Source organism: Caretta caretta, chromosome 11 (assembly GCF_965140235.1).
Source record: "Caretta caretta isolate rCarCar2 chromosome 11, rCarCar1.hap1, whole genome shotgun sequence".
Lineage (NCBI taxonomy): Eukaryota > Metazoa > Chordata > Testudines > Cheloniidae > Caretta > Caretta caretta.
In genome coordinates this window covers 13287627-13307977 of record NC_134216.1, presented here as the reverse complement: position 1 = coordinate 13307977, position 20351 = coordinate 13287627, and the positions used below count along the sequence as shown (strand labels likewise).

The 20351-nt window shown below is 39.3% G+C and overlaps 1 protein-coding gene across 2 annotated transcripts in view; it reads left to right on the top strand.

Annotated features, from left to right (window-relative positions):
- The window catches only part of OSBPL11 (oxysterol binding protein like 11), a 63036-nt gene extending 43044 nt beyond the window's left edge, over positions 1-19992 (top strand). The window contains exons 7-13 of one of the 2 annotated variants that reach the window (XM_048870425.2): positions 2995-3140; positions 4698-4838; positions 6704-7202; positions 9065-9251; positions 13861-14043; positions 15268-15421; positions 19661-19992. In XM_048870425.2, the coding sequence (XP_048726382.2) occupies positions 2995-3140; positions 4698-4838; positions 6704-7202; positions 9065-9251; positions 13861-14043; positions 15268-15421; positions 19661-19681 (1331 nt within the window). In that variant the 3' untranslated portion in view covers positions 19682-19992. Of the gene's footprint in view, positions 1-2994; positions 3141-4697; positions 4839-6703; positions 7203-9064; positions 9252-13860; positions 14044-15267; positions 15422-18313 lie in introns of both variants that reach the window. The other variant, XM_048870423.2, reaches the window with a different exon arrangement.
- The last annotated feature ends 359 nt before the right edge of the window (positions 19993-20351 follow it).

Genomic DNA, 20351 nt, shown 5'->3' with positions numbered 1-20351 from the left:
TGTAATAAGCTAGTGAAGTTACTTACATGATGGGAATATATTAAAGGTGTTGTTGTATGTTTTGCATTATGTATATTTTGAGATTCCCAGCTATGCTGAACTGTTTTTTTGCAACAAGAACTGATGAATTGTACAGTAATAATTTTTTTTAGCGCTCTTTAAACAAAAATTAGACGATGTGGTTTTAAACAACTACATTGTAGGGGTAAACCATCTTTGTGCCTTTGTAACTTCAAGGTTTAATTTTTAAGATGGAAATTTGAAAGGTGCTTGTCCAAAACTTTGACACTCTTTGTGGCTTTAACTTACAACAAACTAAAAAACCCACTGTACTTGGGAAAATTGTTTCCTGTTAAAAAGCAGCTACTGCATGCAGATTAACTATTTCTCATACAAAATAGGATTTTTAATATAAGGGGCTGGAGATACTGATTAAACCTTCAAGTGCAGATTGGCCAAAGAGCAGAAGGGCTTTCTCTTAGTTCTTAATCTTGTGTACTGCTAATGTTAGAAAATTTGGAGCCGTTACAGTTCCAGGGGGAGATCTGGGAGAAGTGCAGTCCCATTTGGACCACTTGAATGACAGCATTTTATATGCATCTTTGTGGAGAAGCTGTAATCTGTGAATTGTTTTTTGGTGGTCTTAAAAATCACTGAACAGGAAAAAGTTGAACAGTGATGTAGGTTGGTGTGCATGTTTTTTCTTCATTAAAAATATCATTCAGAACTTTCATGGTATATTGCCTATCAGGTGCCAAGGCTAACAACGCCACAATAAGAGTAACAAATCAATGAAAAGTCACTAGAATTCTTTACAAATATAGTTTGTGTGGAAACAAACACTGCCCAAGAGAACCATCCTTAATCATGAAATATTTTAGGAGCCCATGGGAAGAACTGAAGATGGGAGCAGTGCATGTGATTTTTCTCACAAAATCCAGAAGGAAGGAAAAGCCTGGAAGTGGGTACAAAAGAATGCCTGTATTGCAGGTATAGAGAAAAAGGGTTGCAATTCTTTAAGCATTGGAATGTCAGCTTTGATGAAAGCCTATTTGGATTGGATGACCTCCACTTAACTAAGAGGGGTACTGACCTGAATTGCAGAGTCTTTAGGCAAGCTTTAAAACTTGTTTATGGAAGGTTAAGGATTTCTTGCTTAACCCAAATGATCTGTTACGGACGTTTGACATGCAAATTAAGGTGAGGATGAAGTTCCTAAATAAAAGATGGAAAGATTTAGAAAATAATAAAAGCTTTAGAAAGATGGGCTGGATGGTCTAATAGGCCATTTCCTACTGTAACTTCTTTGATTAGATGAAGAAGACTAAATGTGTCAGCATGTCTAATGCTAGAAATGCAGGATATAACAAACTAGAAGTGATACTAAATAGACAAAGACCTACTGGGTGTGTATAACTGAGTAGTGCAGAAGAGGTGGAAAACGTACTTAAAAGCAAGATACAATTTGATAGCTAAGAACTGGATAATAATAATCTCATCTGGCCTTGGTATCTATGAATCTGTGAATGTCTTGAGTTAGAATACAAGGAATACAAGTTAGATATGACAGTGGGCATCTGCTGCACACCCTCAGGACTGAACGAGAGTATGAACAAAAAAATGCCTGGACCTACTGTCAAGGTGAACTGCAAATCACAAGATATTTTAATTGTGAAGTTTGAGAATGTGTAGGTTATTGGAAGGCTTCAAACTGTTGACCTGAATTCTGCAAAATACAGAATTTGTTTATTCTATCCTGTCAATTAACATGCTGAAAGTATAATTTCTGATACAAAAAAGATTGACAGACTGATGAGAGATTACTGTTTATCTAGATGCTAATGCAAGCAATGGTAATATTCTTCTTGTTTCCATGAAGATTAAATCTTGCCACACAAAGCTGAGTTTTACTACTGAGTCCAGGCAAAACTGTTTGTCTAAGATATTTTAGACAACTCTATCACACAAACAGTGGCTTTGGAACAGTTTTTCTAGTGGGGGTTCTGAAAGCCATTGAACAAAACTGTAAACCCTGTAAATGATGGAAACCACTTCAAGCCGAGGGGCGGTGCCTCGCCCCTAGTTCCAGCACCCATGCACACAATTTGCCCTCATAAAAAGGCTACTCCATTTTTCTGATCCTCCTTTACATGAAACCTCCTTTACATTTCTATCTTCTATAAGGATAGAAATGTCCAATATGTTGTTTTTTTTTCCTGAACTTCCCTAATTTCTTTTAATTTACCTAAATGCAGAATACGGAATTATGGACAGAAGATTCCAAGTTGTTACTAATTCTTTTGCTTCTGGGTTCGTGTTATAGCCAGAATGTTTCTGTCTCATAACATTTGTATGTGTTTTTAATAGAACTTTATTGGTGTCTACTGTACATTAGCCTTTGAAATAAAATGGAACATTTTCATTATTGATGAGGAATTGTATCCATTCTGATAGACTAGCTGAGAGTAACTAGACACTTGAATCATTAAATTAGTGGGTGATAGCTTTCCAGGTACTGCTGCTATCTCTTTGAGCGGCTATTATTTATTCAGCATAGCATGTTGTTCCTTCAACTGAAAAAAGACAAGTACTTTTTCCAGAGGAAACAATGCCAAAATATAGTTTTGTTTTAGCCTTGATTTCTGAAACTGACAGAAGTTTGAGAATGAGCTATTGCTCCCATTTCTTTAATTGGTGCAAAAACTTATCCAAGTGGTTACATAACATTCCAGTTAGATTGGGTTCTTTTTCTAGTGTCTGATTACACCTTTTATAACATTATCTTATTCTCCAGTACAAGTTGCATATATTACAGCCGCCCAATCACATTGCTCATGCTAATGATCAAGGAAGGTGTTGTTCTGGTGCACTCACCTTGTTTTTTGAACAAGGTTAACTGCTTGCAGCTTTTTCAAAAAGTGCTTACTCGAAAACATCTTTTATTGAACTCCCAGAGTATGAATAAGTTTCAGCGCACACTTTCTTTTGCTTCAGGGACAACGATCAGTTGGTTGGAACCAAAGATATCTTTGTCAAACCATTTCAGAAATGGAGCAGCTCAAAATTTTTCATCAGAGCCAAACAAGCCAGCATCTGTCATAGAGGAGCAGTCTGTGCCAGAGTCCTGCCATCTAACAAGGGTAAGGTAATGTGACAGCCCAAGTTCTATGAGGAATGTTTTTGCTTGCAGGATTATCTGCAGATATTTAGCAATATTTTTATACAATGAAGGTTTCCCCCCCCCGTACAGACATTTGAGTAGAAAAAGGAGGACCACTTCTGAATTAAATGTTTTGTTGGTTTGTAGACAAGTCTGTCTTTTTCTAGTAAACAGCTGCAGGGTGAAATATGAATGAAATGTGTTAAGAGGTATGGGGAAGGCGCAAATTAAAGCATCAGTTTAAAATATTTAAATGCACACATTATTCCAGTTAGTGTCATTTTAATATTAGAAATCAGTGTGCAGTGAATAAATTGGATTTTTCCAAGTATTTACAGTATAAACTACTTTTGAAAATTGCTCAGCAGAGGGTAGATGAGCGAAATTAGTTGTTAGAAAAATGCAATATCATCTAGGAAAATAAGTTATAAAATACTTCTATTTCAATCTTTATATTGAAAAAACTAATCACTTCAGAGCAGTTAAAAAGATGTTGAATTCTGTTGTGTTTTCAATACTCTAAATTATCAATTATTTTGAAGTGCAAAAACATTCTTGTAAAACACAAGAATAATGAAGATTGTGAAACAGGTTTTTAAGTTGCGGTTGTAGGCAACTTGGTATCTGAGAATTGTGTGTTTTTGACACTAAACAACTCTTTGGGAAAGATTATATGTTTAGGGTAATTATTATTCTATATGCATGTAACAATATCGACTCACTTTTCTGTTTTATAATATCTTTCAGTAGAGTTTGTATAAGAAACCTAAAAATATAGACTAGGTTGAAATTAAGTATTTAAAACCCAGGGTTGTGAGCTCAATCCTTGAGGGCCATTTAGGGATCTGGGGCAAAAATTTGGGATTGGCCCTGCTTTGAGCAGGGGGTTGGACTAGATGACCTTCTGAGGTCCCTTCCAACTCTGATATTCTATGATTCTATTCACGTAGACTTTTCTTTCCGTAATACAGACAGATAGCAACCCCTATAGGCCAAGAAGCAGAATTACCCTTAAGATGAATAACTCCTTACCTTTACAAAGTTCATTCTAGGTTCATTTGTCTCACCAAAGGATTTAAACGTAGGGCGAGTATGTAAGATGTGTTTTGATTATTACATTGTCTGTGATTGGAATATAATTACCCTCAGTGACTTAGATTTATAGGATAATAGAAACATAGGGCTGGAAGTGACCTCAAAGATGTCATCAACTCCAGCCCCCTGCTCTGAGGCAGGACTAAGTAAACCTATACCATTGGCAGGTGTGTGTTCAACCTGTTCTTAAAAACCTCTGCACTGTCTTTCATTTGTGAGTACAACATGGTGTAGCATCAACAGAAAGAAGTGGAACACTTGTGGTAATATAGTGGTCTCGTTTTCTGTGGAAGCTCATTTGAGACCAATCCCAGTCTGAGAGATTTCTGTTTGTTTTTTTTAGAGTTGCTTCTCCTGCCCCATGAGGCACAGGCTAAGCTTTACCTTTTCAGTCCATTAGGTATTTGAAATGACACTTGTGACTGTGGATTTCTCACACTAGGAACCTGAAGAAATAAATCCAGATGAGGAGCTGGAGGATACATGTGTTAACAAAGAGGATGACCTTGGAGCAGTGGAAGAACAGCGCAGTGTTATCTTACATCTCCTATCTCAGCTGAAACTTGGCATGGATTTAACAAGAGTAAGTAACCAAGGTGTGAAAGCTGGCTGTAGTGGAAGTGAAGTGACACTTAACCTTTGTCCATCCAAATGCCATATGGCAATTTGCTAGAAACTTGTGGAAACGCACCTATTTTGTGTAAAATGGAATAGATAGTAGCTATTTCTGTAGAGTTTCAGCCTGTAGAGACTTCAGGTCCCAACTTCAGCCTGATCTGCAGGACTTGAAACATGTATTTGATGTCTACTAGCCAGTGAGAGAGAGAGAGAGAGAGAAAATATAGCTTACTGTACCACCCTAAAGTCACCTCCCTACAGTTTAAAGTAACAGCTGTATGCTGTAACTGTGTGTGTGTAAAGAGAGAGATGAAATTTTCTCTCTTCATCCCCTTTCTCTCCTTCTTGCAGCTCTTTCTCTCCCTACTTTCTTTACTTCTCTCCAATATTTTCTCTTCCTCTCCCTCCACTTTTGACACATCTGCATACCACTCTCTCACATCCCCTCATCTCCACACCCTAACACAAAGGGGTTGGAGGTTTCACCAGATTCTTAGTAACTAGAGGGCTCAAGATGAAGACAGAAGGAGTCATCCAGGGGCAACCTTCCCCCCAACTGCTGGGAGAGAGGAAGGGGCTGACTCTAGAACCAGCTTTGTGTGTTTCAGAGTAATAGCCGTGTTAGTCTGTATTCGCAAAAAGAAAAGGAGTACTTGTGGCACCTTAGAGACTAACCAATTTATTTGAGCATAAGCTTTGTGTGTGTATCTTCTTTAGCAGTCTCTGGCTAGCAAGTTTTATAAATATGAGTTCCCTTTTTCTCCAATCCTCATCCGGCTGTTAGAAAGGAGAATGAATGTTCTTTCATTCAGTTCCCAGCCCCAGAGCATCCTGGCATTCGCAAGCAATGGAGTTCTGCTACTCTTTCATTCTCTGTTTTCTGTTTGCTGCTGGGAAGTAAGAGGTCTCTGCTATCTTGACCTCCCACTCACAGCTTTCCTGCTGCTCAGAACTTTATCTAAAGGTAGCAGAAAGAAATTGGCGGCTACTTGTCAGTTTCACTGCTTCCCTGGAGGATCCCAGTAGCAGCAGTGAAGACTTGACAAAACTAATTAGTTGTCCCTCTGCATGGCTTGGGGAAGCATGGTACCGAAGCAGAGACACTGGAACTGTTTTTTGCAGATCTGGGATGATTAGGCTGCCACTGATGTATTCTTAGTTTATACATGGAAGGTGGGGAGATTTTCTTTGCAACTAGACTAGAAACTTTTTTAAAATTAAAGGTTAGACTCTGCAAAATTGAGGATATTTGGCCAGAAAAGCTTTCTCCTCACCATACGAGATTGGGTTTTTCAAGTTTCTCTGATCTGAGTGGTGGTCTGCTTGGTGGAGCTTGCATTCCTGCATTAAAAATGAAGGTACCCATAGGCCACATTTTTACTATCCCTGCTCAATCAGGGTTCAGTTTAGTTCTCCCATAACTTGGTCCTTACTGCCATTGATAATAAGGTAGTTAAGTTCAGGTTTGTTTTTATTCTTCCCCTTTTCCTCATAACAAATTGTCAGTCATGTTTTCCCTTCCTTTATGGCTGTTTCGCATTTTTGAGTAAGTTCTGTTAGGTTTTGGTGTTTACTCCACCATAAGTTTTTTGCGTTGCTTTTTGTGTTAAGTCTTTCATTAAAAATAAGTTTAAAACTTTCTTTTTCATGTCATTCCCATTATCCTGAGAACATTTTGCTTATTGGTGCCAGAATGGACTTTGCATCTCTGTTAAAAGTATTGTATCCCTATTTCCCATTCCTTTTGTATTGTGATTACTTCAAGAATTTGTTCATAAATATATAGTCTACTTACTTTTAAGTTGTTATAGTTTTTTGTCTTTATTTCAGGTGGTTCTTCCAACTTTTATTTTAGAGAAACGTTCTTTGCTGGAGATGTATGCAGACTTCATGTCTCACCCGGACCTCTTCATTGCAATCACAAATGGAGCAACCCCAGAGGAGAGGATGATCCGCTTTGTTGAATATTATCTCACTTCATTTCATGAAGGTCGCAAAGGAGCAATTGCTAAGAAACCATACAATCCAATCATCGGAGAAACGTTTCACTGCTCTTGGAGGATGGCTAAGGGCGAAGTACCCTCTGACTCAAATAGTAACTCTTCATCCCACTCCCTCTCGGAGCAAGCCACTCTTTCACAAGAGCCAGAGGGCCAAGTGGAGCCAGACTACTATACAGTGAGATTTGTAGCTGAGCAAGTGTCCCATCATCCTCCCGTCTCAGGGTTTTACGCTGAATGTGTAGAGAAGAAGATGTGTGTAAATGCTCATGTCTGGACAAAAAGTAAATTCTTGGGAATGTCAATAGGAGTAACAATGGTTGGTGAAGGTGAGTAATTTATTCACTGCAGAACTGGAAGGTGGTTAAAAATATCAGTTGGATAAATATAAAATTAAGTTCTGTGAACTCCAGTGTCAGAATAACGAACGAATTTTGCTCAGTAGTTTCATCTATAGGATTTTCAAAAGAATTCATTTGTAGGGTTGTTTATAGAGTATTTTAAGGTGGTTTGGTTTTGGTTTTTGTTTTTTTAACAAAATACCCCTGGGTCTCCTCCATTTACCTTGAGAAAGAGACTCTGAGAAACCTTAAAGTCCTGTTGTTAGATGACATATTTGTTTATTACGGAGTACAGAAGATGCCACGTGTACATGGCAGAAACAATCAAAAGATGGTGTAAGATCACAAACCTCCACGGGGCTATAGTATTGCAGAAAAGCAAGACTATGTATCTAGAAACACAACATGAGGTTTTGAAGCAAAAGTACAATTTGTACAATCTAAACTAACTTTTTTATTATGTCTCCAAAGCACAAACCAAATTAGAATGTACAACATAAAATACTTAACATAAATGTTAACTTTTCTGTTGCTGTATCTAAACATATTTTACACTTAGATTCTTTAAATTTTCTTTACATTTAATAATGGGATGCCTTTAATAAGAATGTTGCTCATTATCACAGGATTCCATTTTCCCTTAATATAACTCACCAATTTGCTGGTTTTGAACTGGAGATGCCATCTCAGCTCTTTTTATCCTTCATGTTTGTGTTGCCCAATTACTCTGACTCACAGATGTTTGAATATAATCTGCACTCCTGATAAAATGAGGATAGGCAAGGAACATGTAAATCAGTGTTTTGAGTCTGAGGAAAGCAACTCCTGGAGCAGAAGTCTCCTTCCAGACAGTTTAACAGAGCATGTGAGCATCTCTGCACTGCTGTTCTTCAAAGATTTGAAGTTTGCCCGAAGGCAGTTTCTTTAAAACTTGATGCCTCTCTCATCTGCCCATGAGGTGAGAGGAGCTGTGCCTAACTCACATGGGGGGGTGTGATCCCTCAGCATTTTGGAGGTGAAAAGCTGCCTTCTTAAGGGTCTCTGTCAGCTACTGAGAAGGCATGGATGGAGCAGAAGACTGTGATGACAGTTAAGGTTTAAGTGGTGAACCTGAAAAAGACAAGGATACAAGAGAAATTGTGAAAATCAAGTGTCAGAAGAAACACAGTGACCTAAGGCTACAGGAGGCATCAGCTGGCATATGCACAGCACAAAATCATTTTCTTCTTCTTTTTTTTTTTTAAGAGACAGTTATCACTTTAAAATCAATTGTAATGACTATTACATGAACAGCAGTCAGGAGACAGTTGTGTTCATTTATAAGTCAGTAATGAAAAAGAAAGTGACAGGAAGGAGGAAAAAGGCTGCTACACCCTTTCAGGAAAGGTGGAATGTACCATCTATTCTTGTGGGAGGGAAGTGAAATGTGAACATCAAACTCCAAATTCTCTGGCTTCGGTAATTCATTGCTCATCTCATGCTTGTAGTATGGTTCCAGAGTGTGACACTCTCACTATTATAGCAATAGAACTGTTACAAGTGAACAGTTGGTGCTGTATAGGCATAGTAGCAGCTAAGTTTTTAGGATCATGTTTTTGAACCTGTAACATGAGGGGTGTGGGTTTTCAAGGCTAACAGCAAATATACTGGTACCCATGATACCCAGTGTCTGCACTTGTCTGTTGTACAGCCTAACTAATGCCACTGTGGGGTTAACAAAATTCTTTTTGTGTCTGGAATCTGTAATTGTGATAGTTTTACTGAGTGTGTTAGATGTGTTTCCTTCAACAACCACTTGCCTCAGTACTATAAATTGGAAACATTTTGATGACTCTTATTTTTGCATGCAGGACTCTTAAGTCTTTTGGAATATGGAGAGGAATACACGTTTTCTCTACCTTGTGCATATGCTCGATCAATTTTAACTGTTCCTTGGGTAGAATTGGGAGGAAAGGTCAATGTTAATTGTGCAAAAACTGGGTATTCTGCAAGCATTACTTTCCATACCAAACCATTCTATGGTGGCAAACTGCACCGGTAAGTACACTCATTTATATTTTAATGAACTCCCTATATTGTATCACTCAAACTCTGTAAATGAATACCTTGCCTCTGTTTTTTGTCACCATCTGTTTGCATACTGAGTAGCCTTGTGCTAAGAAAACTGTATTCAGTGATGCATTATTTTTTTTTCCTATTCTTGAAATTGTTGAGGGGTTTTGGAGTTATGAGGCATATTGCATGGCCCAGCCACACAAACGTCACAAGCAAAAGACTGTTTCATTGCTAATTAGTCAGTTAAATTCGAGGCTGCGAGTATCTGTGTGTGAGCACCCATGCACCCAGTTCAGGTGATCAGGAGACCGGACTTTTAGGTTTTCATTCTTGGCTCTGCCAATGACTTGTTTGTGACTGGGCAAGCCATTTAACCTTGCTCTGCCTTGTTTTACTGTGTGTGTGGAGCATGCATGACATATCTACCTCAAAAGGATGGTGTGAAGTTTAATGTTTGTAAAGCACATCGTATTTATATTGCACTTTCTGTCTGAGTTATCAAAGTACTATTACTGTTTTGATGAAAGAATCTCCAACTTGCAGTAAAAACCAAATTAAAAACAAAAACCAAAACCCTGCAAGGTTGTTAGCCTGAGAAGGAGAGTGGGGTGCCAATGATAAGTTTTAACTGAAAGCATGTCTCATGACCAGGAATATATAGTACAGAAACATTTACAGACTTCTGTAATATTGAATAAAATATGAATGAAATTTCATTAAATACAGAAAAGGGGTGAATACAATACAAAAGCTATAATCTGTGTAAATATTAATAACACTAAATTATCCCCCCAAAACCCATTGTGGTCATTGCTATTCCATCCCCAAAGGCTTTAGTAGACACTGAGGATGTGATGCACTGCATGCTGTGCAGTGTTGGGGGTTGGAGTCTCTCCCCATAGTCTCTATTCTGTTTCCCACACACTTACTCAGGCTTTGTGTGTGATATGGAGGTAAAGGCTGGGAATGAGTTTCACATTAAGACATTTTGGATTCAAGGGAAGAGAGAAGTTAGATGGCTTTGGGGGCCCATTAACACTGATGATATCCCTTTTAAGACATAGTATAGTAAGACATGTGATCTTGAGCACTCCCATACAAAGATGCAGACACTCAAATGATGGAAGAAGGAAACACATAGAAAGGAGTCCTGTAGTGAAACAGTTTCTGGGCCTTAATGTACTCTGTTATCTGACATCACATGTTCATTTTTCAACCATCCACTGAACACAGTGCTTGTTGTTAAAAACCCTTACTTAAATATTTCATATTTTTTCTATGTTTAGTCCAATAGGCCTGAACAATAAAGGCTTTTAAGTGTAATTTGCTTTGACAGTTTATTGCGACTCTGCAATTTGCTGTTGCAGAGAAACAGTTTAGGGAGGCTATCTTAATAAAAGGTAAAAAGCATCTCAAACTTGAGGACCCATGGTGCCAGGGTAGTACCCTGGTGGGCACAGAAATCGGCAGGCAGGTGCATATGTCAGTTAGATAGCATCAAGTGGATTTCTCCCCCTTCTCCTAGGAGCAATTAATGCAGGTAGTTGGGTTTGTAAAACATATTTGTCCCTAAATCCCAAGATTCATATGGAAGATGAAAATCTAATTGTTGACAGGTTTAATGTGTCCTCCAGGGTATTTTGATAATTGAAGTTTACCTGTTCTTTTTGTTTGTCATTTTTAAAATTACTTAAATAGCATATTTGCTTTTTATTCATACCATATGTATTGTGTCTCCAACTTTGTAATCATTTTGTTATGGCATTTTCTTTACCTGTGTCTGTTTTAACAAATTTTGTTGTTGTTGTACTGGTTAGTGATTTGGGAGGAATGTTTCTGTGGTATACGGTGGTGATTATGTGGTGTAGTATATTGCTACATAAAATTAGAAACTCTTACATAGAGGGTTTATTTGGTGTCACATTTATCATTGATATAGCCACAGTTGCATGAACATATTTTCAATGAAATTTTGAGATTATGGTATTTGGACGTTACCCAAAGCAATCTCTCTACGAGACCAAGTAGCAGCGTTGTTATAGTGACATGGGCCGCTAGTGAATGTTGCTGTGACAGCAACCGTTATCGATTTGGTTTGAATGACCCTTGCTGTAAGACATTGGTTGGATATCTGTCAGCCCTGTGCCAGATAAGATTGCACTGTACCCAGCTGAATTGCTGAGGATAGTAATATTCAACAGAGTAATATGAATGTAATCTAGATGATTAAAAAACCCAGTATCAAGACATATGTGGTATCTTTGCTGAAACTTGTTCTGCCATAGGTTGCGTGATATTCAGGACTGGGAATGGTTGTGCAGTGCAAGGTAATCTTAATAGAAAGAAATTTAGGTCATAATGATCACTAACAGTGTGCAGAATATCACTCACTTGTGAAGACCCATGATTGAGCTAAAATCCCAGTTTTACCTTTAAGTCAAGCAAAGATACCAATTTGTGATTGACACTGTGATATCTCAAATTGTACAAGCATCCAGTGTCAGTTTAACTGTATTACAGTTTAAATATGAAGCTGATAAACACATGAAATGTGTAAACACAAATACTGGCCATCTTAGTCTGTAATTCATTCAGAGTGCACCAGTCTGTTTAGAGATATAATTGAGATAAATGAAAATTTCATAATGTAGAGTAGTTTCAGCGATGTGTAAAAGTTGCAGAGGATGCAAAAACAGCATAAAATCAATGGACTGGTACTTTACTGCCTAGTCTTCATAGTTGTTTTCAAAAACTGTTTAACCCTCTTTATCGGTACACCGTAGGGAGAGCCATGCTTACTGGTAAAACAAACCTTCACATGGAAATACGATTTTCAAGTTTAATGTTCGTCTGACTCTTGCATTGTGTCCTTCTCAACTACAAGTGTATAGCTAAGATGCATCAATTCTGTTCAGTCTAATATTCCGGTAACTACTCCAAAATTTTTCATATGGGTAAAATTAAACTTACTGTTTGAACATTGGTAAAGACTTGTAAAAATATGCAATATTCCCACAAGTAAAACACAGAGGGCCAGATTCTCTCTTGTGCTGAGATCTGCTTAGTGTGGGAGAGAGGGGTGGGCTTCCAGGCAGCCACTGTCCGCCTTGTGCAGCTCCAGCCACAGTCCCGGTGTAGCTTAGGGCAAACATGGGGATGTTGTTTTAATCTGCGTCAGCTGGCATCAATCACCTGAGAACTGCTGGAGTGCAGTTGTGCTCCAGCTCAGCCCTGGCATGTCACCTACACTTGGGCCAGGAGAGGTGTACGGGCTATACTAACATTGTGCCAGCTGAGAGCTTTCCATCCCACAGGGGAATTCTCATCTAGTCATATATGGCCAGTAGCCAGCCCTTTTCTGCTCCGTAAGTGGCACCTGGCTTCCTTTCCTTGCACCTGGTGGTTCAGAGTACCATATATGTAACTGAAGTTAATGCTACGGTAACTTCACACACTGAGTCCCACAGAATGTAGATGTGGCTGTGGATCAGCGGCAGTCTCACCACTGAACAAACCTCGTTTCCAGTGGGAAAGAGAACCTGGGGAGTAACCATGGTGTAGATCCATTCTGTACAGATAACTGGAGGTACGTAAGGTAGGGGCTGGCATCCCCAGTGAAGCCTTGAACTCCATGCAGCTGAGAGACCGCTTGTCTTGTCTGAATCGCTAGCAAACCCTCACTCCTTCACCCTCTCATAAGGGAGAATGAATCTTCACTGCATGAAAGGGTGGGGAAATTTTGGCTATTTGTTGCTAAGTCTGACTGGGTCAATCAAGCTTTCGAGTCTCCCTTTCCAGTGTCACTTCATTGTAAATCCATTGTCATGCGTTCTTTGGGCATGGGTTGTTTTTTTTTTTTTTTTTTTCCACACTCATTCACCCAAGTATGCACTCATGGGAGTGATGATAATACTGTGTGTATATATAGCACCTTCTGTCTGAGGGTCCAAATGTTGTATGAAGCATGAATCCATCTCAGCACCCTGGTTGCTCTTAGTCACCCAGGAAGTCTGGCAGAGCCAGGAATGGAACACAGATCTCCAAGTCAGACTCCTTAGTTTTGTATTTATCTTCCCCTCTGTTCTTGCCTCATTGTCTCTTTTAATGCGATACTTGCATTATAAACTTAAAAAATAAAGAGCAAGTGGCCTACAGGGCTAGCAGGTGAAGATAATTGTTCTACAGAGAGAGTTAGCTTGTTAACATAAATATCAAATAAATATTATTTATGTTAAATATCAAGCTTGATATCCAGGAGAAAAATATGAACTGTAGTAATGGTTTACGAGTGTAACCCATATGTCAGTTTCTTTTCAGCTCAGTTCTCCTGTGAAAAGACTTGCAAGTTTTAAGTTAAAGCCCAAAAGCTGAGTTCTGTTGGGTAATATCACAAGAATAATAGAAAAACGACTTTTTCATTATTCCCTCTCCCAGCTTCTCAATGCAAATACATACTTTAAGTAACTGACTTAAAAACTTAGAATGTGTGAAAGACTAGCTTGCAGTTTCTTCCAAAATGAAATGTCAGAATAGGCCCTAGCAGTCTGTTCTCAGTTGTGGTCTTTTTTTTGTTGTTGTTTTTGTTTTCCAGAGTCACAGGTGAAGTAAAGCAGAATGCAACAAACACTGTAGCCTGCAGAGTGCAAGGTGAATGGAATAGTGTGCTTGAATTCACCTACAGCAACGGAGAGACCAAGTATGTGGACTTGACAAAACTGTCAGTGACAAGAAAACGAGTACGGCCCCTAGAGAAGCAAGGGCCATTTGAGTCTAGGTAAAAATAATAATAATAAAAAAAATTTACATCTGTTTAATTGTTCTATAAAATTTATGGAATTCCTCAACTTACAAACCAGGCTGCCTATGAGAAATCGACAGACTTAAATATCCAGACTGGGTAGTGTGTGGGACCAGTAGAGCCAAAGTGATCTTGAATATTCAGGAATGGATAATACTGCTTAGAGCTAGACATAGTGCAGGCAAGTGCTATTTAAACTGCATATTCAGGGCACAGATGATTACTGTCTTACGAGTACATACAGTGCCTGCTATAGGAAGACCTCCGTCTTAAGCCTTTGGACATTACACAGTACAAATAATAATCCTTTGTGCAGCCCAGCAGTTCTTTACAGGGGCTGTCCTCAGCAGAAACAAAACTTTTGTTTGGCAGTTTTAAGATGCATACAAATGTCCATTTGGGATTAGGCTGAAAATTCCTAGACCTTTTCATTTATGTGCCAATCTAGCATTGCAGTCGAGAGCAGTTTAATATTAGCCTAGAGGACTAAATTACGAGCTCCTTTTTTTCTTGTGCCTCTCAATCCTGTTCTGTTTTACATTAATTTGGCATGCCAGAGAAGAGGTTGGAGTATAATTGTGAAATAATGTCACCTGCTGTACACCAGTTCTGTAAGTCAAGTGACTGCAATCCAGGAAGGCACTGAAAAATGTGAAATCAATTAAAGCTTCTGATTAGGACTCTGTGTCTGTCACGGAGGTCACAGAAGTCATGGATTCCATGACTTTCCGGGACTTCTGCAGTGGCCAGTGCGGCTGACCCCGGGGCTGCCCAATCAGCTGGCTCTGGGGACAGCCAGACTTGCCTCTGCTGGGGCAGCTCTGCAGCCAGCCTCTCGGGTGACCCCACAGCCAGCCACACCGGCTGCTGCTTGGGCAGCACCGGGCAGCTGGCCCTGGGGACCACCTGAGCAGCGGCTGGTGTGGCTGGCCCTGGGACTATCCAAGCAGCCGCTGCTTTGATGACCCCTGCCAACTGGTGCCGTTGGCCCAGCCCCTTTCCCCACCTCCCCCCCCCCCCCCCCCCACAGCAGCGGCCCCCCGCTTCCCAAGTACCCCCCCAAGATTTAGTCACGGATATTTATAGTCTGTCATGGACAGGTCATGGGCCATGAATTTTTGTTTATTGCCTGTGACCTGTCCATGACTCTTTTACTAAAAATACCCGTGACTAAATTGTAGCCTTCCTTCTGATTTGTAGGCGACTGTGGCAACATGTAACAGAGTCTCTGAAGGATGGAGACATCGATAAAGCAACAGAGCATAAGCGAGCCCTTGAGGAACGGCAGAGAAATGAAGAGAGACTTCGTGCTGAAACAGAGGCACCGTGGAGCACAAAATACTTTGTTAAAGAAGTAAGTAACTATTGTGTGTGAAAAATGTATGTATTGTAAATGCACATATGAGCATGTATATTAACGTGCAGGTCGTGAGCCTATAGAGGACATTCTAGGGAATGCTGATAACAGCATGCCATAGGGCCTTGGATCTTATAATACGTTTAATGAAATATCAGTCAATGCATTTCTATACAAGGCTATTCTTATGTTATGATTCTTTCATTCCACACTGAATGACTCTAAAGCTAAATGGTTGTTGGTAAAGAACTTCTGTGCACGAAACATAAGTGTTAAGGACCTAGTTCCTTGCTCATAAATAATAAAAATGGAAACAGTAGCTTTTGATAAGTTTCTATAAAGGCATAAAAATATACAGTGACTCTATTTCCAGAGCACTAATGTATTTTTCACCCAGAGTAACCAGCACTAGAAAAAGAGTAGTCTTCTATACTAACTTACCAAGTGGTTTAAGAAATCATATGACTTGAATGGAGTCTTTATTACCTCTGACCCTCTCAAGCTGTCCCAAGAACTTGGTTATTAAGCCTCTAACTTGAAAAATCCCTTTAGAGCCCTGAGGGGAGCTCCCTCTTCCTTCCTTTGCCTGCTGGTTCTCTGTCATTCTTAATGTGGGATACGCACACGCACACTCTCTTACACTTTTCATTTTGCTAGCTGTTATAAGAACTTATATCTACAATATCAATCCTAGAACAGCCAGTTGCTGTTCAATCTGAGTCTTCTGTCAGGGTAAAGTACTTGGCCTTTTGCTTCAGAGTTCATCTTTTGGGGAATCTGGATTGCCTTGTAAAACAGCCAGATGGTTTAAGAGCACCCAAACCCCTAGCATGCAGGAGAACATCATCTACTAGCTCACAGCGCTCCCTGGTTTTGCAATTATGACCCCACAACTGCAAGCATTTCTTTGTGTGGCTTAACTTCCTTCAAAAGTAAACAACTTTTACAATTCAGCTGAGACACATGGAAACTGTGATGTGGTTTAAAAGTGGACCATGAATACCTGAACAAAACACAAAGGAAGCTATTGGAGCTGATTGCACCGTGTGCATATAAAACAAAAACATCATTGTGACTACCAGCTCTTCATCAGCTTTTCATTAATGTAGATTTCAGGTTTTAATGCAGCTTGTCCATTCAATGGTTGGAGCATGATCAAGCTGTTATCCTGGTTATCTGTAAAAGATGCCCCAAAAGACTAGGAATTTCTGGTGTGACCGCTTTAGAGCAGATTTTCTTTCCCATGTGGAAACTAGCAGCTGCTGAGGTAGGCAGCCTGGCCCTCCTCTGTGGAGGGAATAGAGGTGTATATTTCAGCTATGCTGTGGAGCTTCAGATCCATATTGTGACAAATTTGTGTGATCACAAATGCAACAGTACAGTAAAATATGAAAAGCAAAAAATTATCTCCAGTTCAGCAGAAGGTTTAAAATATTTGGAACTAGATATGGTTCCGAACCACAAACTGCAGGGTATTCTAAAGCTAAATCAAAGGGACCACTGCAGAGTATTCCTTTTCACCCAGGATATGTCTACACAGCTGACTCAGGCTAAGGGGCTGTTTAATTGCGATATAGACATTCAGGCTGCAGCCCAATCTCTAAGACCCTGCAAGGTGGGAAAGTCCCCGAGCCTGAATGTCCACACCACAGTTAAAAAGACCCTTTGCTGGAGCCCAAGTCCGATGGCTTGGGGCAGCTGTGGGTGTCTAATTGCATTGTAGACATACCCTCAGTAACAAATCCCCATCTCTCATGGTTCAGAAACTTTGCTTAAGTAGCCTCTTAGATCTCAGAGTGTTATCTAAAAATCTAAATAAACTTTGACTTTTGGTTTCTGAAAACTTTCGCTGATGTGTATTTATTTGTGGCAAAGTGAGCAAAGAGAGAGTGACTTAACTAGATAAAATTTTAAATTTGGGAGAGAATATCACTTTTGCATACAAAAATTTTCACCGCACAAGGAAACTGCTACCTTTAACTTGTGAACGCAAGAAGTAAATATTTCGGACTAAGAATGTTTTTTAATCAAGTAGTTTGTTGACAGGAGAAATGCAGGTTGTGTGGTTTTAAAAAACAACGTTGTTTTCAGATATTTTATTTGAAAGCAGAATTTGAGATACTGGGTGGCTCAGAGTAGGGTAAATAAGATCCAGAACCATTTCATCTCCAGATCCTCAGTTCAAATGTAGCCCAGTTTGCTTGTGAGCACAAGCCATTTCTCTCTGATGGCTGTTTGCTGAGCCTTTGCAAAATAAGCTGCTGGTCTCAATCCAGACCACAGGGTGCCAGGGTTCCATCCTCATATCTACATCAGTTAGGGCTGACTGCTGCTGCTGTTGTTAGTCCCAGCAGAATACTGTACTTGACTGGAATGAGCATGATTTCTTAGGGCTTGTCTACATGGTCAGTTACTGTGTGACAAGCCAGGGTCTGTAAATCTGCAGTGCATTAACTTTCTGTGTGCTAACTGGCTGTGTGGACACTACTGTCACACCCTGAAAGTTCTGTAGAGCACTTTGGCATATTCTGTTTAAAACAGCCAGATAACAAGGTGCACTAGAGACCTTCTAGTCTAGTGCATGATAATAGGGCTCACACTGTGACTTAGTGTGTGGCAGACTAGTGCACTGTAGATTTACATCCTAGCTTGTCCACACTCAGACATAGCGTGTGCCAAGCCCTTAGATATCCTCATCCCTAGAGATGGTCTCTCCAGAGCAGAGACTGTGGGGAAGCTTGCACTGATATCTATGGTATACATAAGATGTGTACCTCTAGTTTCCAGTGCTGTCAGTTCGACACCTGGCATCACAAAATACTTTTCTATGTGAATTCTTTTATTATAATTCTGTGTAACTTTTTTTCCCCCCTCCCATTTGAATTGCAGGGAGATGGCTGGGTGTATTATAATCCCCTTTGGAAAACAGTCCCCACCATACAGACTCAGCAAGTGGACACTAACTAGATAAGACTCTTCAGGATGAGTTTCTCTGTTTATCTAATCTCTGTCACTCTCAAAACACAGTAAATAACACTGTGTCCCCTGTTTTTATAATTGCACAAATTCAAATGAGCGTAAAGGAATACAATACTAGGGCACTTTAAAGGTTACACATAATCAAAGGTGTAGAGACCACCTTGCCAGGTATGTTCACCAACTTGTTTTTGTATGATCCAAACGGTTTTATCTAAATTATGTAATCTTTTAAGCAGGTCCTACTGCAAGCTGCCTAAGATATAAACCATTTGACTTCCTGAGCAGCAGAAGTCAGATGAAATGTTGTTGCTTCAATGGCTTTACCTTTGGAGTGACACGTGAACCTTTTCTGAGAATCTGTGCACTGAGCTCTGTTCAATAACACTGAAATACTCAGTACCCATGTAAACAAAAAAAAAAAGTTTTGTTGCTTGTATACCCGGCGATTAACCTCCTGACAGAAACCTGGAGGAGGTTTCAGAAGCTGCACCTGGAATCAGTGTTAAGAATCATCCGGATTTGACAAGACTTTTTTCCTTCAGAAGGAATATGTGCATGCCCTGGAGGGATGTGGAAGCTAAGTAGAGGCTACCCTTTTTTTTAAGGATTTATAAAATTGATTGGAATTGTAACCATGGAGACATTTTTTCCTCTGAAACATTTTAGTATACTTGAAAGAATTGAATTGGAAGAATAATTCAGAACACTTTTCAGCTCCTAATTTTATTAAATCTCACTTTCTGAGTGACTGTTTAGGATTTGCTCACATTGCAAATGTAAGGAAGTTTAGGCCCCCCCCCCCCAAGGACTAAGGCTTTCAAACTGAACAGCAACCATAAAACCACGGTTGTATTAATTTCTTCATCTCCGTGCATGGGATCATCTTGGAGGTGAAGTGCCAGTGTTACATGCTGTCCATTGGATTGGTTTGATTTTTCTCCTTTGTATATTTGTTCAGAACAACAAAAAACAGCAGTTAAATGTGACCATTGAACACACGGACTGTGGTTTGGTTTTTTCATAGTACATGAAAAGGTTTATTTTGCTGGAGACTGTGTTTTAATGTACATACAATCAGATATCAGGAAAATGTATTCAGGTACAAACATCCTTCATTTTTTATAGTGTAAGTATTTTATTGAAGTCTAAGAATTGCTGGCAATTATGAGTAGTACTGATTGTCTTTCATTATTGTTACTACAAGCTACCTTAATTTTCCAAGAGTGGTGCCTTACTCTGTTTTTTCTTCTGATGTAGTCTTCCAATCAGTGTATATAACATTATCTGCCACTCACCAGCCGTTGTAAATGGCTTGACCTGTTCCATCATCGTGAGAACTCGTAACAGTGTGATCTGGTAAGATGTTTTCCATTGAAGACATAAGAATGTAAGAAGGCATCAAAGAAAATTTAAATAACCATGTTAACATTCAACAAAAAACTGTAAATTGTGCGCAAAAAAAAAAGTAAAAAAAAGTTTGGGTTTATGCACAACTACTTTGATTCCCTTGTACATTTTGCTCTGAATATAAGTCATAAAGAGTCCATGTGTGAGGAAAAATGGGGGGGAAAAATAAAACTACAAAATGATTAGCTTGTTTTGTCTGTTTTCCCAGAGTCCTGGTGATTAGGATGAATATTGTGCGTACATCATTCTTTCATGTATGTCTAGCCATATTTCCACGGCCTCCCCAAGCCGTAGTATCTGACCACCCGTACCTGTCAGAATAACTTCCTTCTGAAGAAGCGTGTGCAGTTTAGGCCCTGTGTAAACTATATGCTTCTAACTTTGTATAGAATACCCTCTATTTTTCCTTACAAATTTTGAAATAAATTGTTTAGAGTGTCTTAAATTCAGAGAAGGAGTAATGTTAAAAACTGAAACTACTGGCTTAGTGCCCTTGTGTTTGAAAAATAAATCTTAATTTATTTTAAAGGCAATGTTGCTA